This window comes from Nannobrachium achirus, assembly GCF_963921795.1.
Source record: "Nannobrachium achirus genome assembly, chromosome: 20".
Taxonomy (NCBI): Eukaryota; Metazoa; Chordata; class Actinopteri; order Myctophiformes; family Myctophidae; genus Nannobrachium; species Nannobrachium achirus.
In genome coordinates this window covers 59227565-59253810 of record NC_137827.1, presented here as the reverse complement: position 1 = coordinate 59253810, position 26246 = coordinate 59227565, and the positions used below count along the sequence as shown (strand labels likewise).

The 26246-nt window shown below is 42.7% G+C and overlaps 1 protein-coding gene across 1 annotated transcript in view; it reads left to right on the top strand.

The window, feature by feature from the left end:
- The first annotated feature begins 14229 nt into the window (after positions 1-14229).
- LOC308305298 (uncharacterized protein) overlaps positions 14230-26246 on the top strand; it is a 33030-nt gene continuing 21013 nt past the window's right edge. Inside the window, exons 1-3 of the mRNA XM_080750067.1 lie at positions 14230-14454; positions 23123-23224; positions 25846-25932. Coding sequence (XP_080606193.1) covers positions 14286-14454; positions 23123-23224; positions 25846-25932 — 358 coding nt within the window. The 5' untranslated portion in view covers positions 14230-14285. The remainder of the gene's footprint in view (positions 14455-23122; positions 23225-25845; positions 25933-26246) is intronic.

The following is a 26246-nucleotide window of genomic DNA, read 5'->3' as shown; positions in this document are numbered from 1 at the left end:
ATTTTGATGTGTATATTGCGGGGGTGGCGTAAATCGTGCGGCAGTTATTACGTGCCGAAATTTCCCCCATTCTAAGTGAATGGGGTTTTTTGGCGTCGTTTTTTGCGAATTACGTCGCCATGGTAACGCGGATCGGAAAGAAAAGTAATAGCACCCCATTCCCGGCCGAGCCGCACGTTTTGATGTATATATTGCGGGGGTGGTGTAAATCGTGCGGCAGTTATTACGCGCCGAAATTTGCCAGAACATGACTGACTTAAGTATGGCGGATTACAATAAGTGTTTTGCCATTGCATTGCATGGCAGGCGGATTACAATAAGTGTTTTGCCATTGCATTGCATGGCAGGCACACTTAACTAGTAGCGTAGGCCCTCACATTCAGTAGGCCAGGGGTTCCCAAACTCTTTTGTCTCAGGGCACCCCATACATATTCTTTTTAATCCGAGGCACCCCTACATTATAATTTTCACTCCCAGCACCTTATATTTATAGCATATCGTCGTTGTCAGGTGGAAACCTTGTATGTCCAAAACCTTGTATGTCCTTGTATGTTTTGTATCATCTATAAAATGTACTAAACTAGTGAAAACAGCAGATCTACAAGCACACAATGCCTCGCATCACGAGGCATTGTGTGCTTGTAGATCGGCTGTTTACACTAGTTTTGTGCGACAGAGGTTTCTGCTTGACAGTAATGATATTTTAGTGATTATGTTGCCATTTTGGTTAGAACCGAGTCTGACTCAAAATAACTGTGTACTTGAAGTTTAAAATGATGCTAAATATTTTTTCAAGTGTCCAAATAAATTCCAAATATTATCAAATGATCTCACATCGCGGCACCCCTAGACTGCCGTCGCGGCACCCCAGGGTGCCCCGTCACCCACTTTGAAAACCCCTGCAGTAGGCTACACTATCGCTCTGAACACAGCACCACCAGTTCTTCAGTAAAAGATTAAAGCCAGGTACTTAGAAATATCCTCATCTTTGGTTTTGAACTGCTGTTATTCGGGTTTATCCCCAGCATCATGCAGGCATCATCCTTTTGCACATACTGTCTTTTACCCACAATCATTGTGTGTGTGCATGTGTGTGTTGCAGCTGTACTGGTAGCAGTGACCGTATGGAACCAGAAAGGCAGTCGTCCCTGCTGAGCACGAGAGCTGGGAGGATATCAGACAAAACATCCTCGACTACAACGTTCTGCATACAAAAGGTATTGGCATAAAAGAAACAATTTCAGAATCATATAAAGTATTTGTATCATGACATTGGATGTTGGATAAGGGACACAGACCCCAAAAGGGCTGAGAAACAACACTAGATGCATTGAAATCAGATTGGAGCAATCTGTTTCCTCAATTGTAATTCTAAATGTAAACAGGATAATAATTGCACTAATTGTGCATGCACACCTGAATCACATACAAGGTTTATTTTAGTATTGATGTCAACTCAGAAATGTTAACTCAAGCCTTTTGGCCCCAGAAAGAGAAAGTGAACATTTAGAACAGTAAGACTAGGAGGTGCTGTTATTCCTAGCGTCTAGCATCCACACAAACCTACTGCTAACCATTTTCCATTTTGTATGAAAAGGGACAGACTTAACTATCTTAAATGTGACTAACTGAACCTCCCCCTTCTTCAGAACGCGTACGACAGTGTCCCCTGTGCTCCAGCCTGTCCCAGTTGTCCGGCTCATCAAGTCCTCCCATGGCTCCTAGGAGGATGTGCACCCGGCTGGCTTCTCCTGCAGCAGCTTGGGTGCCCTGTACCTCAGCAGTCCCCACCACCATCACCACACGGCAAACAGCAGCTGCACTAGTAGTGACGCTGCTTACGACGCCAAAAAAACTGGCCACGGCACGAGCGGGGACGTGAATGACGCCGGCTACGTGGATGTCGCCCATGCAGGACGGCAGTCCCACATCGACTTCAAGAGCTACGTGGCGTGCACTGCTTCAGCAGTGTTGGGATTGGAAGTCTCATCAAAGATGATGCACAACCAACAGTCAGTGACTTGTTCCTTCAAGAACTTCCACTGAACTTGCAGGCTCATTTTAAGAACTTGGAGGTACCCATTGCTGTTGATGAGAAGCTCTGGAAGAGTAAACACATTGTTTTGAACTCTGTCAAGTATGCGGCTGGAGCCTGTATGAGGTGGACTTGCTTTGTATTCTTCTTTTTTACTTGCACAGCACTTAAGAGATTTAAATGTTTTGAAACTGTTGTACTGATACATTTTGATTAAATGATGATTTGATTAAATTCAAAGAGTTATAACTAATCTCGTGTTCATCTTTTCCAACAAATCTGATATATTTTAAAGTGTAGTGAAACATTTATTACCCTAAGAACCACTTCTTTAGCTGGAAAATCATTTCTTAGCTGAAGAACCATTTTTTTTGCTGAAGAACCATTATTCAAAACATTTTCCAAAAGGTTCTTCAGAGAACCTTTTTTTGACATGGTTCTTTGAGGAACCAAAAATGGTTCCTCAAAGAACCATTTTTTGATGGTTCTTTGAAGCACCTTTAATGGTTCTTTATCGAACCATTCGAATAAATGGTTCTTTAAAGAACCTTGGTGAAAAAGGTTCTTTGTGGAACCAAAAATGGTTCTTCTATGGAATCACTCTGAAGAACCATTTTTGGTTCCAGTTGGAACCTTTTTTTTTCTGTGTGTACTGTTTGGTGGCCCAGTCCGGCCCTGCACCGCCAGTCTGGCCCTGCACCACCTACTGTGTGGGGCCCGGCCCGGCCAGTTTTAAAGTGGAGCTTTAAAGTATGGCCCAGCCTGGCCATACTGTGTGGAGGGCCAGCCTGGCCCTGCGCCGCCTACTGGCAAAGATTTGGGAAAAAATGTAAACATTTTGGGATTATGAAAAGTAGAGACACCTCTGAAGGTGGAAAAGTAGATGGTCAGCAAGGCATACGCGTTAATGATGTTTGTATTGTGTTTTTTTAGACAATTGAACAACTGCTGAACGTGGAGTCACAGATAGGACATACAGACATACATACAGAAATACATACATACACACCTACGCATTCTAATTAGGTTGTGGGGATAAAGATTGACACGGACAGATGGAAACAGAATATGGGCAAAAAACATTAACTCACTCCTGACCATCAAATTAAGTTCACTATTATCATGGACCTATTACTACTGATACATAGTTATGAGACATTGAACCTCACAGTGGGGTCAGTACTGCTGTATGAGACATGGACCCTCACAGTGGAGTCAGTACTGCAGTATGAGACATGGACCCTCACAGTGGAGTCAGTAGCTGTATGAGACATGGATACTCACAGTGGAGTCAGTACTGCTGTATGGGGCAGAGAATTGGACCCTCACAGTGGAGTCAACACTGCTGTATGGGGCAGAGAATTGGACCCTCACAGTGGAGTCACTACTGCTGTCTGAGGCAGAGACATGGCAACCAAACTGACGCAATGGGAGCATTGCATCGGACTGCATGGACAACTCTGATGCCCTCTGCGGCAAGGGCCAAGAAGATTGTCCTTTCTGAGTCGGTTACAGTCCTTCAGTGAGTGTAACAGGGTGCATGTAGACGTTCTATCAGTTTAGAATGGCAAGTTCTCTCTTCTTTGTGATTGCAAGCTGCCGGGGACACAAGCAACCTTAAAAGGATGGTAAGCAGCTGTGGCCTTGGGTCGGGTCGTGGGGGTTAAAGTATAATCTGATTTTCAGTAGGGATTGAATTTGCTCCGCCGGTCCTTCATTGGTTAGGAATGACATCATGACAACATTTACAACATTTACATCAGATATCTAAATATTGAATCAAGCAAATTAAAAACTGTCCAGGGTGTTCATAAAAGCCTGATTAGACGATAAAATTACCAAAGTTATTTTTTAAAGTGAAATATCCCTTAAAGTTAATTATTTGAGTAAATATACTCAGTTACTTTATACCACTGCTGCTCCCACTCTGTCAACTGTAAAATGAAATCACCAATTCTACCACCACCACTATACAATATCACTGCTCTAAATCACATTAGATAACCACCACACATACAATATCATTGCTCTAAATCACATTATATAACTACCACACATACAATAATCATTGTTCTAAATCACATTATATAACCACCACACCTACAATATCATTGCTCTAAATCACATTATATAACCACCACACATACAATATCACTGCTCTAAATCACATTATACTGTATAACCACCAGTGACACACATACAATATCCACCAATAATGTTTAAAAACATGTAATGTAAGGCCCAATTTTAGTATTCGCAGTATGGTGGTGTCATGGGAAACTAGCCAGCTAAAAAGCCTTGTGAGCTTGTAGATGTTTGTGAACTTTTCATTAGATTTTCACCTATTGACATGGCCAAAATATTGATGCTAGGTTGAACGTGGTTTAAATACATGTTCTACAGTAAGCTGCAATCCATAACTTTTCGTGTGGATAATACACATTATTTTAAACACTGTGTATCATAAAATCACAATACAATATCAATATCACTATCAAGATCACATCTGCAGCGGTCGGAGTTGGAGTCCATGCTCCCTGTGGACTCCTGTGGTCAGATAGGACACCTACTGGTTGACACGATGTACTGCATCCCCAGACCTGCTCTCTCTCCATTCTAGTTGAACAGTGCAAATGTCATCTCTCTTAGTTATCCTGTCAGTTCGCACTCATGCACACACAGTTAGAGGAGGGGTTTTAGGGAGAAACAGCAGTACTACAACATAACGAACAGGATGCAGACAATTAAAAAAAAAAAAAAAAAAGCTGCTTTCCACCCCCTAACATAAAGTGTTAATGTTTTTCGCAGGTCTTTTTGTGCAGCATTTTATGTAGGTAACATGTTTGAGTAAAAAAAGAGAGAAAAAATGTTTAACATGTTTGAGTAAAAAGGAGAGAAAAAAGGTTGAACTACACAGGCTACAGTGATGGGATGGTAAATATACAAATCTCTTCAAAATCATACTGCCCATGTGGTGTACAGTATTTTCCCTTATTGTTAGGGATGTTCATCTTACCCCCGACCCGATCCTCCCCCTGATCAGTCATCACTGAAGATTGAGGTTTAAAAAGATGTATAGGCCTATTGAGAAACACTCGGTCAGTGGGGTTGGTTGAGATGTATTATGGATGAATCATCAGGGGGTGAATAAACTATAGAGTGGAAAACAGCTCTTGAACAGGAATTCTTTCTTTCTATCAATCTGTCAATCAAAACCGGCAGAGCAGGGGGTGGAAAACACACGAGAAGCATGACCCCTGGTGGTCAATGAGGGCTCTGCTACTGCGCTGGTTTTATAGACCTTCTAAGACTTTATTACTAGTTCATGGACCCCCTTGGAAATCTGTCATGGACCTCCAGAGGTCCCCGAACCACACTTTGGGAACCAGCCATGGCTGTACGTGTACCAGGCTGTTGTGAACCAGCCATAGAAACCCTGGGGGTCCCCAAACCACACTTTGGGAACCAGCCATGGACCCCCTTGTAAACCCCTCATGGACCGCCTGCCTGCCTGCCTGTTGATCCTATTGCTTGGATGTTAGACTAGCCTTCAGCTTTTATTTTGAAGTTGTGTACCATGTGACTTGACACGTGGTCATGTGACATTCATGATGACGATTTCTTTCCTATACCTAAATACACACAATGGTCTTAACTTCCATGTAATTCTGATGTTTATTCTATTTTTCAGACTTATCTATTTGATAGACGGTCCATATCTCTTCCCATGATCTGTGAGGAAGGATCATTTTTCGTGAGTACGAGGATTCAAGTCACCTGAGTTCCTATATCATTTTTGTTAATATTTACAGTTGTCTTGTCCCAAAATGCAACTGTCTTCTTTTGATAAGATCTCATAGCCTCGTCCTGGAAATGTTAAATACTGTCATATTAAGTGTATAAAACCTTACTGAAATGATGAGGACAGAGGTCCTATACCTTACTGTTGTGGAGTCAAAAAAGGTCCACCCTGGCTGGGACATATCGCGAAGGTCATAGGTCAAGCAAGGGAATGGACCATGACGCTCCACCACACTAATCAAATTTTCAAAATTCTACATTCGTCAATCTCAGGTGAAGCGACTTCACCAAACAAATTAAAAACGTCAAAAATATATATATATATATATATTCTCTTTCATTAAATGCACTCTCTGTAGTGCACCCCACCATCAACCCAGGTGAGGCTGTGAAGAAACTTTGGAAAGATTCTAAATTTAGTGATAAAGTTTGTCATGGTGCGACAGGACAATGTTTGTTATTGATGGATCAAAGGTTTCCTTTTCCTATCAATATATTTTAAGGAACGTGTGATTTTCTCCTCTCTCTCATAAAAATATTCTAACTCATGTTAACTAAACGTTACAGGCCCCAAATTATAAGAGAAAATATCCTTGGTTTAATCTCAGACTGCCCTTTGACGCACTCCCCCTAATGATTCCAAATTATACAGTCCTTTATCTTTCATTATCAAAATATTTTCACCTTTGGTTGTATTCTGATTTAAATACCTTTAAAAATACTTAAATACCTTTGGAAATATACAGTTCTTTTAACTCTCCTCTTTAAAACTTAAAGCTATCGAAATGTTTATGTTGACTTAAAATTTTCAATGATTGTTTTCCGTTTCAAATACTTTTAAAAAGTTTAACCCATGTTTTCTTCCCTTGTTGTTTATGCTGCCTTGACATTTAACACTTCAAATGCTATCTCAGGAGGGAATTGATAGTAAAATATGTTATTGTTGTTTAATATGGTATAGATATCATTTTCAGTGTTAAAAGTCAATGCCATGATGTTTTGATCTGATAACTAATGCACGAGACGAGAATCTGCCCCACTCCAGGGACAGAGAGATTGACCAGCGAAATGTCAAAGTGTCCAGGACACGGGATAATGAAAAGCCAAAACATTCTACATCCTTGGCTTCTGAGTCCACGAGACTCAGTCACAACAACATCTGATATCCATTGCTCTACTGTACTTGTCATGTTTAACTTTGTCCAATCAGAATGTGACTAATGTATTCTGTAAATCCATATATCTGTGAAATCATTATGCTTGTCACTCAGAGAGAAACTATGGGTGAGAGATGCTCTATACTGTACTGGTACAGTACACTTTAAACTCTGACTATAATTTCAATACAACTAACTCAAAACCCACTTGCACTGGTGTGGACTCATTTCTTGTGTGGAGTACTTTATCATTTTGGGGGAAACTGTCTATCCATATGGAATATGATCCAAATTCCATCAGGGACCCAAGGAATCAATGTGGGTAAATTGACTAAAATAGTTTTCTGTCTAAGGAATTCGACAAATACAAAAAAATATAGGCCTATATAGGCTATATTATTGAACTCAAGTCTTAATGGCGTGAGTAATCAATAGAAAAAATCACTCCTTTAAAGGGATAAGAAACCCCGCCTCTTTATTTGTTTTATGGGATTTCAGAACATGAAAAGAAATCTGAAATGTAGGCGTGGTTATCTGCTGTTGTGGGTGGAGGGGGCGGAGTAATGCGTGCACACCATTGCGTTATCAGAGAGACAGAGCGAAGCTGTCACTTGTTGCTGTTTCCATTTCGGAAACAATTTTTAAAACCAGCCATTGGAGGTGTAAAAAGTATAAAGATTCGGCAACTCCATGTTCTATAACCAGTTAAAATGGGCAAGTATTTTACAAAGAAGCTGTCTGAGCTTTTATCCATGGACACACTTTCTCCAGCTCTGGACTGTTTACCACGGAACTGAAGAAGAAGGGACGCTAAGCTATCGCCGATAGCTATTTTCTGTGTAGTGTGTGTGTGTGTGTGTGTGTGTGTGTGTGTGTGTGTGTGTGTGTGTGTGTGTCGTGACAGTGCGCGCACACACACACAATGTCCACACACGAAAAATAGCAGATCTACAAGCTCACAACGCGTCGCGAAAGTGACGCTTTGTGAGCTTGTATATCAGCTACGTAGCAGCAGCAGCTTCTCATGTAAACACGTTGGTTTTCGGCTCTACGGCTATTTAGCTCGGCTACATAGCTACGTAGCTGATATACAAGCTCATCTGTGAGCTTGTAGATCTGCTATTTTTCGTGTGTGGACGTTGTGTGTGTGTGCGCGCACTGTCACGACGCACGCACGCACGCACGCACGCACACACACACTACACAGAAAATAGCTATCGGCGATAGCTTAGCGTCCCTTCTTCTTCGGTTCCGTGGTAAACAGTCCAGAGTTTTGGGGAGCGCTGGTTAAACCTGGTTTCATTGGCTAATTTTGGTACGGACCCTGCGCACGCATCTAGTTTTATCAGTGTAACGTGGACCAGAAACCCGTCTATGGACAGTTTGTTCCGCAATGTCGCCAGTGGAGCACCGTTCGTTAATTAAAACGGGAGCGTTCCGAGCGTTGTCGCTCGACGCGCCCGTTGGAGCCGGGGGGTTAGCCCCCACTCTAAAAAAGCCAGCCCCCCCACAGACCCCCCAGTCACAATTTTCTGGAGCCGTCGCTGACACACACACACACACACACACACACACACACACACACACACATCGCGCTGATGGGGCTGGAAAGGGGCCTGGGTTGCATGGATTACGGACTACTTAGATCGTTATTCACGTTGATGGAGATTCAAAGACAATCCAGTTTGTAGAAAACACCAGAGCACTTAATAAACACTTGCACAACATATATCTCTGTTCCATCTATTCTCTTCCCCCTTCCACAGGAGGTTGTTGTCAATCTGTGAGTCGAGACCCCCAGAGAGGTCCCCAAAAGATTTCTAGGGGGTCCCCAGATGACAGTGAAGTCACAATTTAAAGACTTAAAGGGCCATGAAACAGAAAATCACTTTTTCTATAAATATATATTACCGGTTTATCAATGAGTCACTTGTGATAGGGAGCAGTGATATGGTTCAATTTGCCCATAGGCTTGGGGATTCAGAGTGTTCTGCTGTCTCTGTAGCTATTTCTGTGTACTTCCAGTTTCTAGGTTGAAAAGAAATATTTCGCGCCACTCATTAAATATTAGCTCACACTGTTCTATTGTGCAATGTGACGTAGGCATGTCTAATTAATATTAACGTTTGTTTAATATAGAGTTGTATCAAGGGGGGGGCGTGGTTTCATTCTGCCCTCGTTGTGGCGTGTCGTTGTGTTGTTCAGAGCATAGACTGTAGGGCTGTCGCAGTGGGGCACTTGATGATTAGATTCGGCAACTCCATGTTCTATAACCAGTTAAAATGGGCAAGTATTTTACAAAGAAGCTGTCTGAGCTTTTATCCATGGACACACTTTCTCCAGCTCTGGACTGTTTACCACGGAACCGAAGAAGAAGGGACGCTAAGCTATCGCCGATAGCTATTTTCTGTGTAGTGTGTGTGTGTGTGTGTGTGTGTGTGCGTGCGTGCGTGCGTGCGTCGTGACAGTGCGCGCACACACACACAACGTCCACACACGAAAAATAGCAGATCTACAAGCTCACAGATGAGCTTGTATATCAGCTACGTAGCTATGTAGCCGAGCTAAATAGCCGTAGAGCCGAAAACCAACGTGTTTACATGAGAAGCTGCTGCTGCTACGTAGCTGATATACAAGCTCACAAAGCGTCACTTTCGCGACGCGTTGTGAGCTTGTAGATCTGCTATTTTTCGTGTGTGGACATTGTGTGTGTGTGCGCGCACTGTCACGACACACACACACACACACACACACACACACACACACACACACACACACACACACACACACACACACACACACACACTACACAGAAAATAGCTATCGGCGATAGCTTAGCGTCCCTTCTTCTTCAGTTCCGTGGTAAACAGTCCAGAGCTGGAGAAAGTGTGTCCATGGATAAAAGCTCAGACAGCTTCTTTGTAAAATACTTGCCCATTTTAACTGGTTATAGAACATGGAGTTGCCGAATCTAATCATCAAGTGCCCCACTGCGACAGCCCTACAGTCTATGCTCTGAACAACACAACGACACGCCACAACGAGGGCAGAATGAAACCACGCCCCCCCCTTGATACAACTCTATATTAAACAAACGTTAATATTAATTAGACATGCCTACGTCACATTGCACAATAGAACAGTGTGAGCTAATATTTAATGAGTGGCGCGAAATATTTCTTTTCAACCTAGAAACTGGAAGTACACAGAAATAGCTACAGAGACAGCAGAACACTCTGAATCCCCAAGCCTATGGGCAAATTGAACCATATCACTGCTCCCTATCACAAGTGACTCATTGATAAACCGGTAATATATATTTATAGAAAAAGTGATTTTCTGTTTCATGGCCCTTTAAGTCTTTAAATTGTGACTTCACTGTCATCTGGGGACCCCCTAGAAATCTTTTGGGGACCTCTCTGGGGGTCTCGACTCACAGATTGACAACAACCTCCTGTGGAAGGGGGAAGAGAATAGATGGAACAGAGATATATGTTGTGCAAGTGTTTATTAAGTGCTCTGGTGTTTTCTACAAACTGGATTGTCTTTGAATCTCCATCAACGTGAATAACGATCTAAGTAGTCCGTAATCCATGCAACCCAGGCCCCTTTCCAGCCCCATCAGCGCGATGTGTGTGTGTGTGTGTGTGTGTGTGTGTGTGTGTGTGTGTGTGTGTGTGTCAGCGACGGCTCCAGAAAATTGTGACTGGGGGGTCTGTGGGGGGGCTGGCTTTTTTAGAGTGGGGGCTAACCCCCCGGCTCCAACGGGCGCGTCGAGCGACAACGCTCGGAACGCTCCCGTTTTAATTAACGAACGGTGCTCCACTGGCGACATTGCGGAACAAACTGTCCATAGACGGGTTTCTGGTCCACGTTACACTGATAAAACTAGATGCGTGCGCAGGGTCCGTACCAAAATTAGTCAATGAAACCAGGTTTAACCAGCGCTCCCCAAAACAGCAGGTTTGGGGATTGGACGGAATTGATTACATGATACAGTCAGCTGTGCATTTAGTCTCAATGTTTGTAAACAAGATACCCGTCGTATATGATTTACATAGAAGTCAGTCAGTTGTCTTTCACATATTAATATTAGGGCTTTCAAATTATTACTATTTTTTATCAGATTAATCACAGCTTAAAAATGAACTAATCATGATTAATCACAAATCAAAATATGTCCAAAATATGCCATTTCTTTCCTTAGCCTATATTGTTGTGGGAATGGAAAGATATAGGTGGAATAAGGCATACATTTATCATACAGTATGCATGTATTATGTATTATGTATTATTATTATTATTATCATTATTATAATTAGGCTTGATATGCAGGATGAAAAATAAAGTTGCCCATTTGAGGACAACAGGAAATTACAAGTCATTTTTGCCGAAAATAGCCGATCTACAAGCTCACAAGGCCTTTCAGCGGGCACGTACCTTTTTGGCGAAGCCCGAACTGGCGAACAGGGGAAATGTCCCCTACCGTAGCGATCTGGCGAAAGAAAAAGGGAAAAAAAAACCTTCTGCATATTTTTCGTCTTTTTCGTTTAATCCTTCTGGACAGGGCGTTTATCGTGCGCTTGCCCAGGCCTTACGGCCTGGGCATAAATATAACGATTGCATTCACCGCGGCTTCGTAACTCGCGCGGCGCTCCGCCGGCCGCGAGGCCCTGGCCCGCTCTTCGCGACCACTCGCGCCTACGGCGCTCGGGGGCGAAGAGCAGGACCAAGGTCCGCTGGCCTTCGCGCCGCTTGCAGTGTCGTGGACAATCGAGCGGCTCCGCCTGGAGCTGCGGCGTCATTTACAATAATGCGCAAGCACTCAATAACTACGAAAAATGCCTTAAAACAGAGCCATGTTTAAGACAATAAAACGATTCGCCAGATCGCTACGGTAGGGGACATTTCCCCTGTTCGCCAGTTCGGGCTTCGCCAGATCAGGACTTTCCCCTTTCAGCACGAGAAGTTGTGAGCTTGTAGATCGGCTATTTTTGGCAAGTGGTTAATATAAAAAAGGAGGAAAAAAGGTTTATATCACACAAAGATTTGGAGGACCCCCTGTAGTAATTCTGAGGACCCCCTGTTGAAAACCCCTGACCTAGGCTACAGATAAACCATTCTCAGTTGACACACATGCACAGACAAAATACAAAAAGTTAAAATGTCTTGCCATAAAAGACAGTGCCTAGTTGCTCATCTACAGTATGTCAAATAAGGATCATTCTCAACGAGCCTCGTTAACCCAACACAGCTGGCTTGCAATCTAATATTGCATTCACCGTGATCACTTCTCCTGATTCTAATCCAAGCAAGTTGGAGAAAAAAATCGTGGATTTTACTTTGAGATGACAACAGCTACAAAGGTAGAAGTACCTATATTCTGATCTATGATGAATTATTCCAGTGGCACTGTATCCAAGACGTTTAAAAAAAACTTTTTTAAACGTCTTTTGAGATGCCAGCTCTGTCTCTTCTCCTCGGTGCAGTGTGTGTGTGTGTGTGTGTGTGTGTGTGTGTGTGTGTGTGAGTGTGTGTGTGTGTGTGTGTGTGTGTGTGTGTGTGTGTGTGTGTGTGTGTGTGTGTGTGTGTGTGTCTGTGTGTAACGGGAGGGGGGAGAATTAAGTGGCTGTGTTGCAGACCACGTCTTCTACCGAGAGAATGCACTTCTGATCAGTGAACAGGGCTGTTAATAGCAAATAATTATCTTTATAGAAAATACATTTTATTGTATGATTTTACATAGAAGCAAGTCCATTTTCTTTCACATATTTATTATCTTTTATTTATTTATTATGTAAATATTTTTCATTACAATTGGGTCTGTGGGGAGGGGGGGCTGAGCAGGGGCTAAGCCTCCACCAGAGGGGGCTAGAGCGCCCCCTAGCCCCCCCCTGGCACCGTCATTGGTGTGTGTGTGTGTGTGTGTGTGTGTGTGTGTGTGTGTGTGTGTGTGTGTGTGTGTGTGTGTGTGTGTGTGTGTGTGTGTGTGTGTGTGTGTGCGCGTGCGTGTGTGTCTGTTAAGAGTCTGAAAATGTAACTTTTAGTGTTTATGGCTGTACTGGAAAGCCAACAGTACTTTATTTTACACCTCTCCCGCTTAGCGGAGAGTGCGGTGTGGCTAGAGGAGGTCTCCCCGCACGTGTGCGTGTGTCCGAGTCTGAAAATGTCCCTTTTTTTGTTTCTGGCTGCACTGAAAAGCCAAAAGCACTTTATTTTACGCGACACAAAGAGCCGTCTCCTGTCCAGAGTCAAATTTGTAAATGCTATGCACTCCAGTGAACAGCATGTATCCATTTATCATTTTTTTTATGTTATTACCCAGAAACATAATTTATACACTTTTCTATATTTTCAATGTGCATATTTCAACGTTTTTCAGTGGCATTAGGGATACTCTTATTCTGAAGAGATCGGCCACCGGTAGTCTTATTGCTGCTAAGCTATTCGATCCTGCTCACTTCACATAGGCGAGAGAGAGAGAGAGAGAGAGAGAGAGAGAGAGAGAGAGAGAGAGAGAGAGAGAGAGAGAGAGAGAGAGAGAGAGAGTGAGTGAGTGAGTCTACAGTTGCCCTGTACAGTACCTGAACAGGGCAATAATTTACCCCATGAGCAGTCAGAGTGGAGTAAAGGTGGGACGTTCGCGAACGAATCGAGTCTTTTGAACGGCTCTTAGGTTCACAGTAGGGAGCCGTTCCTTTCTAATGAACAGTGGTGGGAAAAGTACTCAATTTCTTTACTTGAGTAAAAAATATCAATACTACAATCAAAGTTTGGAATGTATGTACTTTAGTAAAAGTAAAAAAAAGTATTGGTATCAAAAGGTACTTAAAGTACCAATATTAAAACGTAGGCCTACACGTTATGCAGAATGTCCTGTTTCACAGGTTTTCCAATGAGTAAAATGTAGAAAAATCATTTGAAAATAGCCGATCTACAAGCTCACAATGCGTCGCAACCCGTCGCAGCAGCAGGTATGTACCATATGTCCGAAATAAATGTATATAGGGTTGAAGTTGTTTGTAATCATAATCAAAATCTACAAAGTAACTACTGGAATGAGCCAGTCTTTTGAACGGCTCTTTGAAAGGAACGGATCCCACAGATCCGGCTCACTTCAAAGAGCCATAAATCCCATCTCCAGAGCAGAGTGGCGCCTGTTATTGACGTCAAACTGCTGCGCCACCCCGGAAGTCCGCTGCTGTTGTTTACTAAACATCCTAGCAGACGATCACATTCAGGACTGTTGTATTAGTTTTAATAAAGCTTATAATAGTTGTTCTGATCTAAAGATGATCCCACTGGACTCAGTGAAGCTGCTGGTGCAGCAGCGCCTCCATGCGGCGGCGGAGGAGATCTTTGATCTGGTGGAGAGGTTTATCACTGAATATAAGACTGACGAAGAGAGACACTGCACACAACAACACCACACATTGCTGGACGATGCACTACACATCACAGGTTCGTGAACATTTAGCCAGTGGTTTTATTTGTATTTTTTCCCCCCTGACTTATCTACTGCATAGTAGGCTAGTGTGTTCTATCCGTCTGTCATTCAATGTTGTATGAGATACTTCAATGGTTTCCTATGGAAATAAGCTTAAGTCTTTTCTAGGATCTCCTTTTAGTAGACCTTGTACCAGTGAACTGTAACGTCATAAAACTGTACTTTTTCCTTTGCAAACTTCTAATAAAGTCTTCAATCAATCAATCAACCAATCAAAGTAACCAAGTACATTTACTTAAATACTGTACTTAATCGTTAGTACAATTTTGAGGTATTTTGAGTGTTTCCAATTTCCAATACTTTTACTTCTAGGCCTACTCCACTACATCTCGGATCCAAATATTGTTCTTTTACTCCACTACATTTATTTGCGAATTTTAGTTACTTTGCAGATATAAATGATAATATTACAAAACATGCATGAACCACTTTAGCCCTATTCTATACCTTGGCTATTTGATAGCTGCACATTGCAACACTAGATTTTTTTTTAATCAGCTGAATCAAGGTTGCAATACCTCCCATAGGCGGGGACAGATTTCCATTTCGACCCCCCCCCCATTTCGACCAACCCCCAAATCGACCCCCCCCCCACTTCGACCCCTCCCCATTTCGACCGCGCCCCACCCCCCCACTTCGACCCCCCCCCACTTCGACCCCCCCCCCATTTCGACCGCGCCCCACCCCCCCACTTCGACCCCCCCCCCATTCCGACCGCCCCCCCCCCCCCCCCCCCCCGCCACCACACACACACACACTTCGACCTGGGGTGTGCGAGCGACCTCCACGGATCCCACAGTCTCTCTCTAAATCTCTCTCTCCATCTCTCTCTCCATCTCTCTCTCTCTCTCTCTCTCTCTTTATTATTGCTATTATTATAATTATTATTACACTTATTATTATGGCGCAGGTTTTGTCCGTGCATGCGTAATAGGCTACTAATGACTAATTCCTGCTCTCATACTCTCTCTCTCCCTCTTCTCTCTCTCCAGACAATTAAAACATGATTTATATACATTGAATGAATACAGACACTTGACAGATACAGTACTTAAAATTAGAAAAATCCCTTGAGAATTGACCGAGCAATAAGGCTTTGTGCGTCCACCGAGGCGGCGCCAACACCCAGGCAGCCCCGGAGTTCCTTCGGGGGTCCCCGGGCCCCGCGGACCACCGCCTGTCACCCCGCCGTTCAGTGGGCACCTGGGCCAGCCTGCCAGGCCCACCGGAGCCCCGGGCAGCCCCCTACGCCCTACTGGAGCCACGGACAGCAACGACGCGCCATTCTCCATTAATGATTGAATAATATCCTACAGAACAGATGAAATCACGTATACTGTAATGTAGGCTGTATTGGCTTAATTTGTTAATTATTAGGAGCAATAAATATAGTCTATATATGCCTACTTGATTTAACAATAAATAGGCTCAAGAAAGTTGCAAAATTACAATGGGTCACTGTGACATGGCTTATTAAATCAAATCTTATCAAAGCTTTATATAGGCTATGGCTTTGCGTCGCTCACCGAAAGATCTGCAAACTCGGCAAGCATTGTGTGCTTGTAGATCGTCTATTTTTCGCTATTTGGCGACCAATCCCGACCCTCCGCGGGTTCTGGCTGCACGGGGTCTGTAAAACTGAAGGACATGGAATATAGGCTATATAGGCTACTGACAAGGCGCACCTTCGCACGACGCTATAGGCTCTTATTAATCAGAGCCTCTGATTAATAAGAGGCTATAGCGTCGTGCTCTATATCTCCTCTGATTCAGAGGAGATAGAGAAAGGTGTGTGCGTGTGGGGGACTGAACTGGACCCTCCTGTCTATAGGCTACTTTCCTGTGCGTCTTTGACCTACTGTACCAACCACAGAAGCCTATACCACACACACACACTCCCTGGTAGGTCTGTTATTGAGCTGGCCAACAGTAACGCATTGTCCTTTAGTAGGCTATTTGCTTTATTCAATCAGACATGCATTTTGCACCAGTGCTTTACTGCCTATTTTGCTTAGGCCTATTTAATATGCAATGAATTAATTAAACGGGTATAGGGATTAATGGCATCAAATGGACTGTTACTGTATCATACTAGGGATTAATGGCATCAAATGGACTGTTACTGTATCATACAGCCTTAAGCGGAGGACACATTTCTTTATGGCTGCTTTTCAACCAGTGGTCCTTGAGGGGATCCCAGGTGGTCCCCAGCTAAAGAGTTGTGGACCACCTTATATCTGTAACTAAAATGAAACCAAATGGACCCACCCGTTAACTGTAAGCGTAAAATTAATTGACGGTATAGCTGGCACGGAGCGCGACGCGTCTGTCTGTCTGGAGCGCGACGCGTCCGTCCGTCCGTCCGTCCGTCTGTCTGTCTGTCTGTCTGTCTGTCTGTCCGTCCATCACAGCTGCGCTTGCCCCCCCCCTCGGTATTTATCTATCCATCCAGAGCGCGCGCGACAGACAGACAGGCAGGCAGGCAGGCAGCGCGACAGACGGCCAGCGCTTGCCGAGGTTCTCTCTCTCTCTCTCTCTCTCTCTCTCTCTCTCTCTCTCTCTCTCGATGGATGGATGGAAGGATGGACTCATGCATGTTAACCTGGGGGTCCTAGGCTAGAAATGAAAACGTTTGAGAATCACTTTTAGAGCCTGGTGGTCCCTGGCATACAACCATTGCTCTACACAGAATGGAAAATGGAAACGACAGTTACCAGACTATACCAGTAACGACTCATCGAGAGAGGGAGAGGTTCATATAGAGGATACAGCCAAAAGCGAGCTGATCATTTAGTTGCAGCGCCATGCAGCCGTTAACTGCTGCTGCTTATTTATTTAGGAAAAGAAACAAATGACAGAAAGAGAGAGAGTGAGAGAGCGATCGATCCACTCCCAGCCATGTGTGCAAGCATAAAGTTCAAGTTCAAATAGGCTGCCGCCTACATGTATATTCGTTTGTCCCCGAGGGGCGATTTGGTTGCAGCAATAGGCCTACATATTAAGAGCGCAAATGTGTGCGTGTGCGTGCGTGTGTGTCCAGAAACGTTTTGGAAACGCCACCTTAATTGTCTTCTTGGCTTGCGATCATAAATAGCCTACGAATAACGAAAACACCAGCAAAATATCCTATATCCTTCACCAGATAAATTAAGGGGACTGGGGTAAAGGGATATAAGAAATTGTCCATTTTAGAAGTATTTAAGCCTTTTTGTTCGTTTAATGCACTTGTACATGGAGCGATTGGAGCCTATATAGGCTATCTTATAGGCCTATGGGCCGTCAGGCGCGCAAATATGGATTGTTTATGTGATGATGATAATGATATACCGTAGGCCTAATGCAACAGCGCGACAGACAGACAGCGTCGTGCACAACTGTGCGCCTTGTCAGTAGCTATACTGTATATTCATGTCCATCAGTTTTGGGCCGACGATATCATTTGATAACAAGACAGAGTCCAGACCCCAGCCAAACTGCGAAAAATTGCCGATCTACAAGCTCACAATGAGGTGTGTCTACAGACTACACAACATGCATGCTTGCGAGTTTGCAGATCTGGTGAGCTACCCAAAGGCATACTATTGATTAGATTTGATTAAATAAGCATGTCACAGTGACCCATTGTAATTTGGCAACTTTCTTGAGCCTATTTATTGTTGAATCAAGTAGGCGTATAGACTATATTTATTGCTCCTAATGATTAAAAATTAAGCCAGCAATATAGCCTACATTACAGCTACGTGATTTCATCTGTTCTGTAGGATATTATTCAATCATTAATGGGGAATGACGTCGTTGCTGTCCGTGGTCCTGGAGGCAGGCTGGCCCAGGTGCCCACTGAACGGCGGGGGGACAGGCGGTGGTCCGCGGGGCCCGGGGACCCCCGGGCTGCCTGGGTGTCGGCGCCACCTCGGTTCAGTGTATATAAATGTTTTAATTGTCCCTCCATCAAACCATCAAGCTTGAAGTACAGAAATAATACTAGCCCGTTACAAGATTGCGTTGAGAGAGAGAGAGAGAGAGAGAGAGAGCGAGAGCGAGAGAGAGAGAGAAAGAGAAAGAGAGAGAGAAAGAGAGGGAGAGAGAGAAAGAAAGAAAGAAAGAAAGAAAGAAAGAGAGAGAGATGGGGGAGATGCGCACATAAACTCATTCCTTTTTTTTTCTTCTTCCACCCCTATGAACTGCCGCTCTATACGCACAGTTGAATCGTTCGCTTTCAGAAGCAGCGGCCGCGCGTATAAAGGGCTTTCCTAGGGTCGGAGTGGTGATGTCTATAGCAAAACGGGGACACCCTGCCTTTCCGACAGGTTTATTCGAAATGGCGGTATTTCTGAACCGAGACGTTATAGGGTCTTAAAGGCGATGTGCATAGAAAAGAGGGAGCACCCCGCCATTTCGACCCATAGAAGTCAATGGTCGGAGTGGCAGGGCGTCGGAAAGGCAGGGTGTAACCCCCATAGGCAGCCAATGCATCACAACAGTTTTTTTGCTATCTGAATGTATTAAACAACGTCGAACTCAACAATATTGGGTCTGTAAGGAAAGTGGAGTATCCTCTTTCTATCTGCAATGTATTTGTTTCATAAAAAACAAACGTAGACATGTTATGAGTTATATCTGTCAATAAATCCGAGCAGACATGTTTTTTTTTAATAAGTGTTGAACTCAGAAGCGCTTGTCTTCTATAACGCCTATATAGAACCTTAGCCGCAAATTGCAACACTAGATTTGTTATAATCAGATGAATCTAGGGTTGCAATACCTCCCATAGGGATCCAATGCATCAAACAGTTTTTTGCTATCTGATTGTATTAAACGACTTCAAACTCAGCAATATTGCGGCTCTATGGAAAGCTTGGAATTTACTCTTGCTATCTGCAAAGTGTTTGTTTCAGAAAAATCCACCGTATAATTGTTATGATTTATTTTCTGTCAAGAAATCCGAGCATACATGGTTTATTTTCTAAGTGTTGAACTTCGGAAGCGCTCGTCTTCTATAACGCAACATCCCGCTGCCTCCTGCATAATGTGACATTTAGAACCAGGTGGTCACAGTCACAGGACCGTTGAGGGATTTTCCACGAGCGCTTCCAAACTCCAGGACTTAGAAATAATTATCACCTGAACCAAATGTCTTGGATAGAAAGTAGCTCCTAACATGTCTACTGTGAATTTTTCTGAAACAAACACTTTGCAGATAGAAAGAGTAAATTCCAAGCTTTCCATAGAGCCACAATATTGCTGAGTTTGAAGTCGTTTAATACAATCAGATAGCAAAAAACTGTTTTGATGCATTGGATCCCTATGGGAGGTATTGCAACCCTAGATTCATCCGATTATAAAAAATCTAGAGTTGCAATTTGCGGCTAATAGAACCTCACCCCTCACTGCATACTGTTGTGCTCCGAGTTGAGGTCCTTTAAAGGTGGCGCAGCGATGGCCCGGACCGGCTCCACATCAAGTTGGAAAACACTCGAAACAAAATTTTATCCAACAAGTAAAGGTAGTTCTCGCTCCCCGACTATGTTTTTCCATCCCACGGTACATAAAACATGCACCACGGCATTGGGAAAACGGTTTAAATCGCTTATTTAGTTTCATTAAATTCAGAAAAGCCCCTGGCGTAGTCTTGCGTGGCCAGACTGTTGCCTAACGCGATTTGCAAATATTTTCTGGTTTTACGCGAGACTTACAGTACTGGCAACAGTTCTGCTTGAATGGGAAAACATTACAAAACTAACGATTTAAACGGTTGTTTCATGCCCTGGTGCATGTTTTATGTACCGTGGGATGGAAAATCATAGTCTGGGAGTTCGGAACTACCTTTACTTTTTGGATAAAGGACGCTTCCAAACTCCAGCACTTAGAAAAATTAATCACCTGAACTGAAGGTGATATACTTTTACTTACTTTACTTTACTTTTACTCAAGTACATTTTGAATTCCGTACTTCTACTAATGTAGAAATTCTCAAGTAAAAGTAATTCAACATTTACATGAGTAAAAGTTCAAGTATTGGTATCAGATGTAAGTACCAAAATTATAAAGTAGTCATTATTGCAGAATGTCCCATTTTCGCAAAACTATAACGTGTATAGGCCTATAGAATCCTTTGATATTTGGAGATGCATTTTGAGCTTGTAAATCATCTATTTTCAAAAGGCCAAAATCTATATAGGTCTGAAGTGATTTGTGAACGTGCACCAAATCTTCACTGCCGGCAGTCTTGTTTCGGCCAAAAAGATGCACATGCTAAGAGATTTATATCAAATATAGGTTATTAATAGCAGTAGTTTGATGGACTTTGATTTTTGGTCGGTCATGCACTTCCCTACTCCAGATGTCCTAACTCCAAGTCTTTCCGAACTATAAGATAGATTTTCCAATGTTGGAAGGAGCATTTATTTGAAGTCTATTAGAGGTTTGAATAATATTTTCGGTTAATTTCCCAGCCATAGGATGTAATGTATTCTGTGTCACTGGCTGCCAAAAAAAAAAAATCATACTATTTGTCACATACATTGCTTTATGCAAGAGTTGCTCTCAGCATTTGACCCATCTCTTGGCGCGTTGGGTCGCAGCCGTGCCATGCTCGGGAAATCAGTAGTGGTGATCTAACCCTGCCCAATCCAACCCTTGATGCTGAGTGCCAAGCAGGGAGGCACTATGTCCCATTTTTACAGTCTTCGGTCTGACCGGGAATCGAACCCCATCCTCCTGGTCTCAGGGCGGACACTGTAACCCATACATGGGCAACTGGCGGCCCGGGGGCCACATGCAGCCCCCACCTTCACTTAATGCGGCCCTCAGGTTAATATCAGAATACTGATACTTATATTATTGATTTCAGCTGTTACAATTCCAAACATCTATCGAAATAGATCATGTTTTCCATGGCCGACCAGAAAGAGGCTTATTGAGGCATTGTTCCTCTCTGCTCTGGATTATGGAGACATAGTATATCGAAATGCATCTGCTACCACACTAAAAACCCTTGACTCAGTTTATCACTCTTCACTCAGATTTATAACAGGTGATAGCTATAATACTCACCACTGCATACTGTACAATAAGGTAGGCTGGCCCTCACTTGCGACCAGGAGGGATCAGCATTGGTTTTTATTTATTTATAAAGCCCTACTTGGGAGTTTACCTTCTTATTTAAATTCTCTTTTGCAGTGGAGAATTATTAGCCACCAAACACGATCGCAGGATTATTTGATGCTTGAGCCTTCACATCCCTCGACTGAGTTTGGAAAGACAGCTTTCAAATTTTGTGCTTCACATTCATGGAATACCTTACAGGTTTCACTTAAATATAAATCCCTTGTTCCACTAAGCCGTTTTAAATCAGACATATCAACCTTGGTCAATCTAAATTGTAATTGTTTTTCCTGAGGTTGAAAATTACAGAAATGTATGGGATGGAATTATTTTGATAATTTTGTGAAATGTATTGTAATCTGTAAATGCATTGTAATCTGTAAATGTATTGTAATCTCGGCACTGCTGAAAAAGAGGGTACCAGCCCTCAGTCTGTTACCGAGAATTAAATAAAGGTTGAAATGAAATGAAATGAAAACATGACCTGCTTTAATTACGTCAGTCTATATTAGTAGCTTAATGACTAGTATAGTAGTATTAAAATGTATTTTTTTTATGTCCAATTATTTGTATTTAGGTTCATGACGTTAACATGAGTATATAATTAAATGCGTTTGAAATTGAATCAAAATGTTACATTTCAGGATTCCAATTAAAAAATAACAAAAAAGAATTCAGGATTCCCATTCAAGAGGCAAAAATAGCCGATCTACAAGCTCAAAACGCATCGCAGCACGATGCGTTTTGAGCTTGATGCGTTTTGAGCTTGTAGATCGGCTATTTTTGCTTCTTTTGTATGATGTATGACAAAGTAGGACGTAGCAATATGCAATGTGGCCCTCTGGAGTGAGTGTGGAAATATAGTGACCCTCTCCATCATCAGAGTTGCCCACCCCTGCTCTAACTACAAGGCCACTCTGATTGATCTTCAACCATCATCTACAACCCATAATGTCACATTAAAGTTCTTTTAGGCCTAAAATTATTGAATGCTTTAACTATTGAAAAATCACAGATATACAAGCTCACAGATCTACAAGCTGCGAGCTTGTAGATCTGCTATTTTTAAAAAAAATAATGAAAATTTGAATTTTGACCCGATTCTATAAGTGTCTTTTAAATCCTATGTTTCTATGTCAGCAATCTGGCCAGCCATCGTCAAAGAAAAGGTCCTTTTCACTTGAGCTCAGTTAGTCTGTTCTTGAGAGACTACTATGTCAGTGGTTCTCAAACTTTTCATCTGAACGACCCCCAAAATGTATTTGGCCACGGACCCCCATCTCAAAATATTTAGTTCCAGGGACCACCCAGAAGCAAAATTTGAGTTACAAACGTTCGCTTTGAAAATACATATATTCAAAGATTTGAATGCATTTTCACAACTTTTTCCAAAAATAGCAGATATAAGCTCGCAGCGCGGCACTCGGTCCCACGCTGTGAGCTTGTATATCTGCTGTTTTTCACTGGTTAAAGCATTCAATAATTCTAGGCCTAAATGGGTTAATTCCTTCATTCCAGACCAGTGTGTGGAGTCCAGCCTGCAAGTGTCTCCAGAGCACCAGGCAGGATGGACCAAGAGACAGCGACGGTTGCCCCAACGTTTCCAGGACTGTGAGCTGGGTGAGTGATAGCTCTGGTCCATCGCGTCACCTCCAGTGACGCTCTGACAGACCCGTCGGCAAATGAATAGACCGCATTTTCTCAGCCCCTACCAGCGCTCAACTTCAGTCAAAATAAACAAAACTACTTCACTACTCACCAAACCAAAGGTAGTTTCGCGTTGTTGAAAGTCTATTCTCCGCGGTGGTGAACCCCTCAGCACCCCACCCAATCTGCAAAATACACTATTTTTGGCATGAAATAAAGTGCATCCAACTCGACCGCCGCTTATTTCCGGGTTGTGAACCATTGTATCTGCGGTGGCCGCTGGGTGGCTCGAGGTGGGTGCGTTTTATTTCATGACAAAGATAATGTGTTTTACAGAGTAGGTGGGGTGCTGAGGGGCTCACCACCGCGGAGAATAGACTTTCAACAACGAAAAACTACCTTTGGTTTGGTGAGTAGTGAAGTAGTTTTGTTTACTTGTTTATTTTGACTCAAGTTGAGCGCTGGTAGGGGCTGAGAAAACGCGGTCTAATCATTTGCCGACGGGTCTGTCAGAGCATCACTGAAGGTGAGGCGATGGACCAGAGCTAGGTGAGTGATAGGGCTATCACGATTATGAAATTTGATTATGACGATTAATTGTCACTCAAATAATTGCGATTAACAATTTAATTGTGTATTTGTCGTTGACAATTACATTTCTGTTTGGCTTTTAGGCTTTGAAGTTGAACATGGCAGATATGACACATAACTTAAATACACAAATAATTTACTGACCTATTTGACAACTTTATTCTTAAAAAAGAACATTGATAGTGGAAATAGACGATCTACAAGCTCACAACGTGTCACATCGCAACGCGTTGTGAGTTTGTAGATCTGCTGTGGAAATAGTGTTTCAAACTACAGTATATTAACATTTCTCAACATGGCAATGATTATGCCGATTATGCAAAATGATTGCGATTACCTCAAATAATTGCAATTAGACGATTATGTAATAATTGTGACAGCCCTAGTGAGTGACTTGGTTACTGGAGACTCCTTGTGTCCCCAGGCTTTGCACCTGGTTTTCATTCCAAACTGACCATGTGTTTGGTTTTCATTCCAAACTGACCATGTGTTTGGTTTCATTCCAAACTGACCATGTGTTTGGTTTTCATTCCAAACTGACAATGTGTTTGGTTTCATTCCAAACTGACCATGTGTTTGGTTTTCATTCCAAACTGACCATGTGTTTGGTTTTCATTCCAAACTGACCATGTGTTTGGTTTCATTCCAAACTGACCATGTGTTTGGTTTTCATTCCAAACTGACCATGTGTTTGGTTTCATTCCAAACTGACCATGTGTTTGGTTTTCATTCCAAACTGACCATGTGTTTGCGCTTGTGTGCTGTGACTAAATCTCAAAAGCCCACTTCACGTTTTGGCCTTTAAGTCTTGAACTGCAGATCCTACAATCTTTTCCCCCTGGATTCCTTGGATCAAGAGTCATGATGCAGCTTATTGGCGCCGTTTGTGCTAGATTAGATTTTCTGCACATTTACACATTTTCTTCCAAACACAGTTTTTGCTACTACTCCTACAGATTTCGTCCAAAACTCACAGAAATCGGTACACATTACCTCTGGGGTTATGTGATCAAGATGTATGACTCAGATGTGTAAGGGTGTAATGATACTGAGTCACAGAGACATTTACCGCCGTCGCCCCAATGCAAGAAGTAGAGTTCTCAAATTCTGCCCGAACCTGACCATACCCAAACCGGACCCAACATTTAGGGTAGGGTAGGGCCTAAAATGTATGCTGCTAATTAAGCCCTTTTTCCACAGGCCCAACACCACACCACTCCACACCACACCGCCCACTTGTGCCAGGTTTTCCACTACAAGGACCTGGGTAGAGTGGTGTGAAAGTGTTACTAAACGTGGTACTAAAAAGTATCCAATCTAGAGTAGGTCTGAGCTAGGCCAAGCAGGGCCTAACACTTCATAATGACTGATCACTCACTGACTTTTTATTTAGACCACCAGGATATAGCAGTAATACATGATAATAGATTCGATTGTATTATAACCACTATTATAATCTATTATAGTGTATTATAATTATCATAGTAATACATTAATACTTTATAGTGTATTATAATCATATTATAGTGTATTATAATTTAGGATAGTTGTAATAGAAGTTTATATTGTATTATAATCACAGTTAAAAGGGTCGATTTGTTTCTTACCAATAGGGATACTTTTGTGTAATGGAAAATGTAGATTTTTTTTTATGTGGTGCGGTGTGGTGTGGTGTAGTGTGGTGTGGTGTGGTGCTAAAGCTGCAGTCGAAAAGGGGCTTAATTAGTCGGGCCGGGTAGGGCCTCATTCTCAATGAAAAAATTTTTTTTTTTAATTATTATTTTATTACTAAATTCTTTCCAAACCTGACCATACCTGACCCGACCCGACGTTTTCAGTCCGGGTTGGGCCTAAAATGTATGCTAACTAGTCCCAGTTAGGGCCAGGCCTTAATTTTCAGGCCCGTTGAGAACTCTGGCGTGAAGTCCCTCCAGTCTCTCTCACTCTCTCAATCCATTTTCTGATGACTCACCAGTCTGCTCTTTTCACTGAATGTGTTGCAGCTTCAGCTACAGACCATCCTCATCATGAAGACCTGGCTCCACTTTCTCCACCTGCTCTGACATCTGTCTCCATCAACAGCTTTTCAGGTATCTCTCTCTTTCTCTTTATGCGGGGGAGAAATGTCACGGTATCATTTTCTTTAAAACCTTGACCACAGCGGAACACAATCGATTGATTAATCAATTCAAATGAACATGCTCTGACGATGCAGCCTATCGGCTGCCGTGTTATGTCAAGTGGTCAGATGGATGGGCCACGAACACTTTCAAGATTTCAAGTGAGCCCTGACGATCCAGGAAAGCTTAGAACAAATGTAAATACATGTCCACTAGGGCATTCACGAATAGTGATTTTTAGTATTCGAATTATTCGACCTCAAAGTATTCGAATTGTCGAATAT